Source organism: Austrofundulus limnaeus, unplaced genomic scaffold (genome assembly GCF_001266775.1).
Source record: "Austrofundulus limnaeus strain Quisiro unplaced genomic scaffold, Austrofundulus_limnaeus-1.0 Scaffold140, whole genome shotgun sequence".
Taxonomy (NCBI): domain Eukaryota; kingdom Metazoa; phylum Chordata; class Actinopteri; order Cyprinodontiformes; family Rivulidae; genus Austrofundulus; species Austrofundulus limnaeus.
The window spans coordinates 914,401-920,610 of record NW_013952542.1 but is presented as its reverse complement, the minus strand read 5'-3'; the positions used below and the strand labels follow the sequence as shown (position 1 = coordinate 920,610).

At 39.8% G+C, this 6,210-nt stretch overlaps 1 protein-coding gene across 1 annotated transcript in view; it reads left to right on the top strand.

The window, feature by feature from the left end:
• Positions 1 to 1,498: 1,498 nt before the first annotated feature.
• Positions 1,499 to 6,210, top strand: part of stim2b (stromal interaction molecule 2b) — a gene marked incomplete at its 3' end in the record, with an annotated part of 57,100 nt that continues 52,388 nt past the window's right edge. The window contains 1 exon segment of the mRNA XM_014016175.1: positions 1,499 to 2,710. Coding sequence (XP_013871629.1) covers positions 2,590 to 2,710 — 121 coding nt within the window.

Below are 6,210 nucleotides of genomic sequence, written 5' to 3'. Positions count from 1 at the left end.
ACACACACACACACACACACACACACACACACACACACACACAGAGAGAGAGAGAAAGAGACCAGAGAAAGAAAAGGCAAAGAAAGTAAGGCGGCAACTTGTACAGATTGTCTGTAAATTATAAAGATTTGACATCAAAACTGTTCAGTTTCTTACCAAATAATGAGACAAATCTGTTTACATACACATTACATCTAAAGGTGTTAAATTAAACATTTCAGACAAGGTCACTACATTGTAAGTACAATAACAATAAGAAACATATATTTAAATATATTAATATTGCACTGTATTATAATTATTCACAACTGTCAAAGGGAGACTTATCATAAAGTGTAATACTGTTACAGTACACTATTTATTAATGATATATAAACATTTATAAATGCCAAAAGTTAGCATTTAATGAGAAAAAAATCCCAATTTTTAAAACTTGAACTTATTGTTCAGACATGTAACGACTGTCAACAATGATGGATCAAAAAAGAAAAAATCATGTTAACATACCAAATAATCCCACCCCATCCATAATAKTGTACAGTTTTACACTGTAAAATAAGGATCCCTTTAATTTTTGTGGATGTTTATAATGCAGTAATACAGTACATTTTTATATGTTAAAATATGCATTTCYYAATCATTATTGTGCTTACAAGGTAGTAAACTAGTCTGAAATGTTTAATACCAAACAGATTTGGCTCAGTATTTGGTACTAAACCAGACAGTTTAGTATCTATTTTGATCTTAATTAATGCATAATAAACACTTAATAATTATTTATAAAGTGTTTACAGATGAGTTAATAACCCATCTATAAACTCTTTAAAAGCCATCTATAACGGGAGCCTTATTTATAAATATTTTAAATGATTATTATTATTGTAAAGTGGTGCCTTTTTTAAATATAACATTTCAAGTGCTGGAACATGCATGACTGGTTAAATGTATACACCTTACCAAAACTGGGGATTTGTTTGAAAGGATGTGGAACAAAGACTTGGCCCCTCTATGAATATTGTGGCCCCTTACTCAGAAAAATCCTAGATCCACCACTGATAAACAATACTATAATAATAATAAATTATTCTTTCAACTTGTCTAAGTTTCTTAAACATGGAGCTGACAGATGTAAACTGTAACCCAATGAACTGACTATGGATACCAATATTAATACGATATTTGTATTGAGTAGGTCATCTTGTATGTGTAGCTGCTTGTAAAAGTGCTGGTATCTGGACACCAATTATCATTTTATTGTTATGTTTTATTTTATTTGTTGTGATAATTTTTTTCACATTTTTTTACTTAAAATGTGCTATTTAGCTCTTTAGCATCACTTATTTAATTTCCGCGCGGCTCGTCTTCAAACAACACAAAAGAACGTGCTGTGCGAGGCAGCCAATCAGATTCTGCCATGTTGGGAGAGCTCAGCCAATCACAGCGCTCAGCTGGGGGAGGACAAACTCGGATGGGCCGAGCGGAGGAGGAGGAGGAGGAGAGGAGGAGCGCAGGGAGGGGGCGGGAGGAGGAGGCGAAGGAACAATGAAGTGGTTATCGCGCTGCTCATCATCCGCCGCTGTGTCACGGTGGGAGAAAAACACAAGTTGTTGTTTCTGGAGGCTTCTCGAGGCTCGGCCTGAAACGCACCTGCCTGGCGCCGGCGAGTTGGCCTCTTGCCCGCGTCAACCCCCCGGGGAGGAGAGGAGGGGGGCAACGGGGAAAGCCGCTGAATTTCCCTGGATACGAGAAGAAACAACTAAGCTAACGTGGCGGCGTCCCGCACGCGCCGGGAGTCGGAGCTAATTTAAAGTCGTTCCTCCTCATCAACCCCTCCTCGGTCTGCTGTGTCCTCAGTCGTTTTGCATACTGAACTTCCGCCCCACTCGGCTTTCCTTTTTTTTTCTCTCCCCCCTTCTCTGCCGGTGCCCACCGTCAGCCGGGCGGGCGAGCAGCTGATGAAATGACAGGAGGATACAGTATCACGTCGAGCCACGGAGAGCTGACTTTAAAACAACTTCACTCGGGCAGGAGGTAGACGGATGTGGTGCGTGTGGCCGGTCGGAGCAGCGGCGGAGACACGGACAGAGGAGGAAGAAGTGGGATTTAATTCTTTGTTTGTTTTTATTTTATTACCTACCATTGGATTGACTTGGCTTKAAACAGAGGCGGAATATAAAACTACGTCAGAAGGACAGACTGGATTTTTGAAGCTCCCTGATATCCGCGGCGATAAAAACAAACATTTATTATTTTTTTGTGTTTTGGGACGTCAAATTCCTCCGTTCGTTTTTAATAAATAGATATTTATATAAAAATAAACATGGGGTTCTCGCTTGCTCCCTGTGAAACAGCCTGTAAACCCATTACAAGCTACTAGAGTTTTATTCTTTAACGCACTTTCGCCTTAACATGAACTAACATTTTATTTGTTCCCTTTTTTGTTATTAAGAAGATCGTGAATGTTTTTTTTAAATTAAATTACTAATATATATTTTTGCGGATTTCCTCCCTGCTCCTCCACCACATCACCTCTTGAATAACCTCAGTCTGGCAGGACACGAATTCCCTCATTCTCGCCGCCTTTCCACCATGAGTTACATGGTAGTAGTGAATGTATTGCTACGTGGAYTCGTCATCTATGCGGTACTGGGCTTGGAGTGCACTTACACCAGCGATCTGCCGTCTGACGTCGCGAATGTGGCCCCAACAGGTAAGAGAAAACGACATGTTACTCGTGTTCGTATGCAAGGATGCGGGATTCACCCTCCCTCCCCCTGCCTGCCTGCCTGCCTCAGGTCCTCGGTGTCCCCGGTGGTTTTCTCAGGGAAAGCCGAGGAAAGCCCTGCGCAGTGATGGAGACTGATGCACATCTCTTACCCCCCACTCCTCCACCTTTCCCCCCTTTCTTTTTTCTCTGTAACAGAGGAATGCTTGACATGACAGGAATGCAATCTGCATCCTCTTCGGAAGGCCAGGAGTGTTTATTTGTCAGAATGTTGTGGAAGGGCTTTTTTTTGTTGTTGCACCAGACTAAAGTAATGCCCTTTGTTTACATCTGCTCACAGCCTTCCTCATTATTAAAGCCTCAGGTGGTAATATCCCCTCTGCATCCAGACCCTGCTCCTCCTTATTACCTGTAGTATTGACATAACTTAACCATCAGTTTGCATGTGTTTCTAAACAGACTATATTGATTGTGCTGACGCTGAACATCCCTCTGTCTTGCCTTGTGTGACATGGTTAAATACAGGCGTGCACTTGTCGAAACCCATACATTACCAAATTAAACCATGACCAGAAACTTACCATACCAGCTTTATTAAACAGCCACAGAATCAAAGTGCTGTACACTTATTGTAAGTTACAATAGACCTTTTTTGTCGTTAACCTGCAAATTGGCCACGGGGTCACACGGGATAAATGCTCTGACATTGTTTGTATTTTATGTTCCTGTACAGCACTTTGGTTTTTATTGTGCTTTATAAATAAACGATGATGATGAACAAATTCAACCGGTAATTTATACCATTGTACAGACCAGTATTGGTTCTAAACTAAGGGTGTCCCCATACCAGTTTTTCTCTAAACCGAGTACTAGTACTTCAGTTTGGGTACTCGCTGATACAGACACCTGAGTACATTACACATTGACTTGAAATGTAAGCTGTAATATGTTCAATGGAGCATCAGTGCCAGTATCCCAGTATCTATACTGATATTTGTTCAGATTATTGAGGCATTCAGTACAAGTGTTAGCTTCTAACGTCCTTTTTACGTACAGAGTTAGCTCAGGGCTAATATTATCTTGGGAGCCAACTGTTTATATATATATAGAGACACACACACACAAATGTTTGTTTCTCGACCCCGTGGGGACCTTCCATTGACCTACATTCATGTTTTTTAGACTTTATAGCCTAACCCTGACCATATACCCTTAAATTAACCTCACAGAAACTTACCTGACCCTAAAACTAACCTAAACCTTGGTCCTAAACCTAACCCCACACCTGGAACATGCATTTGGACCCAGGTCCCCACGATTCACTTCGGTCCCCACAAAGCAGCTTTTTTTTTTAAGGAAAATTGTCCACACGTTGTAGGAAAAACCAGTACACACACACACACATATATATATACACACGTATATATATATATATATACATATACACAAATATACATATACACACACACACATGTACACACACACACACATATATTAGATCATAAACTAATGCCATATGTGTATATTTTACACATACCATAGTGCAGTCGAGTCAGGTTAAAGATAAAGCTGCTAATGTCTAACCCAAAGAAAGGAACTGTTATCACTTTTTAAAAATTATTATTTCATGCAGAATATTGATGTGTTGTTGAGAGACGTTGAAACATGTCAGGTTTGTCTGAAGAGACATAAAATAATCCTGTGTCTAAGAACAAAAGAAAGATTTTAGGATTTCTTAAACGTAAAGACACGATGAACTTCATTGGATTAAGTGTTTTTTCTGCCACTTATAGTCCAGATTAATTGCAGAATTTTTGCCTTTCCATAGTTTCTGTAAGATGTGTTCCAGTGATCACCGGTCGCAATACACCTGTTATATAACCAACCAGAGATTATATTTATGTAATTAACCTCAATGTGACGTTCATACTAATGTGTTTTGACAGCTCTGTATGGATCTTTTAAATTAATGTTAGTACTGCAAGGACACTCCTCGTGTGATAATTGATCACAAACTAAAACTTTAAGATTTTGACTTTTTTTTGTCTCCTTGGTAAAAAAAAAACACGTCTCAGCTGACATCTGTTGCCAGGTGATCTTGGGAAAGTTGTTTTGACCTAAAATAGAATAAAATAAAATAAAATAAATAAATTAATTAATTAATAAACTCTATGGGACTATTGGTGAGTTTATACACTTCTGTACAAATTTAAACAAGCCAGACTGAACATGTAAAGTAACGAGGTTTAGAGGGATTGGCACGACGTAATTCTTTATCTTCATCACTCCAAGCTCTAACAGACTGCAGGATTTTTGTTAAACCTTCATATTAGTTGTTGGTGTTGATCCTGTCTGTTAGCCAAATATTTAATGAACCAGCCAGTTGACCTCAGAAAGGAAAGAGAAATGACTGTAACACATGTTTACGAGCTAAAATCTGCTCTGACAGTAGCTGAGAGTCATTTCTAACTCACACTGCAGACATTTTAAAGTTTTGACCCTGCGTTTCTTCTGGTTCTGGGCCTTTAATTACAATGTGAATGTGCTAGGGGCGTAGCGTATAGTTTGACTAAAAGTCAAATAATTTATTTTAAAAAGTCCTGGAGATTTCAGCCTCACGTGACCTTCATCATAGGACACAATTTGTTCAGTTGCAATGGAGATGATTAAATATAGTTCTATTATCTACTATTTTTAAGTCACAGCGACTGATCCCAAGTTACTTCTTACAGTAAAACAGGTTTTTGAACCTTAATCCTCTTCCTGCCTTGCCCTCATTCCACCGCAAGCGGATTATCAAAATGGTTTCAGTCACATCCCAGATGTAAATATTAGCTTTCATTTTCAGTGCAGTTCCAGGTGGAATCCCATCAAAGTCGTGCTAATTTCAAGTGTTTGTTTGCCCGTTTCCTCGTTGCACAAAATCGAAATGCATGCTGCTCTGCTGGCATTAACAGAACCAACACACACGCTAAACCTTTTATAAATGTAAGCCATTAAATTCAGTTATGTATGCATATCTGCCCAACACACCCACCCACGCCGGCTGAAGCTGCTGGAGAAAGTAATAAACCTCATCTTAGACAGCTGTTCGGCATTCAGGTTTCTCTGTTTACACGCTCCTGAAAATAAACAGAGAATATACAGTTTATTGATTATCGAGGAAAAAAGCACACTTGCCCTTTTCTAAAAACAACAACAAAAATACATAAACAAAAAACAAAACAGTGCAGCTGTGTGAGCGGCTCAGGCGGCGGCGGCCCGACGTCGGCCCTCTCTCCCAGCACACAATGAAGCGCGCTGGATGATGGTGGTGATTTAATACAATGTCAGTAAACATGACCGCAGTGTTACCCATTTCCCACACGACTCCCTGGAAAGGTCAGCTGCCTTCTCAGTGGTTCTGGTGTCAGGCAATGAAAACATCTCTCTCTCTCTCTCTCTCTCTCTCTCTCTCTCTCTCTCTCTCTCTCTCTCTCTCTCTC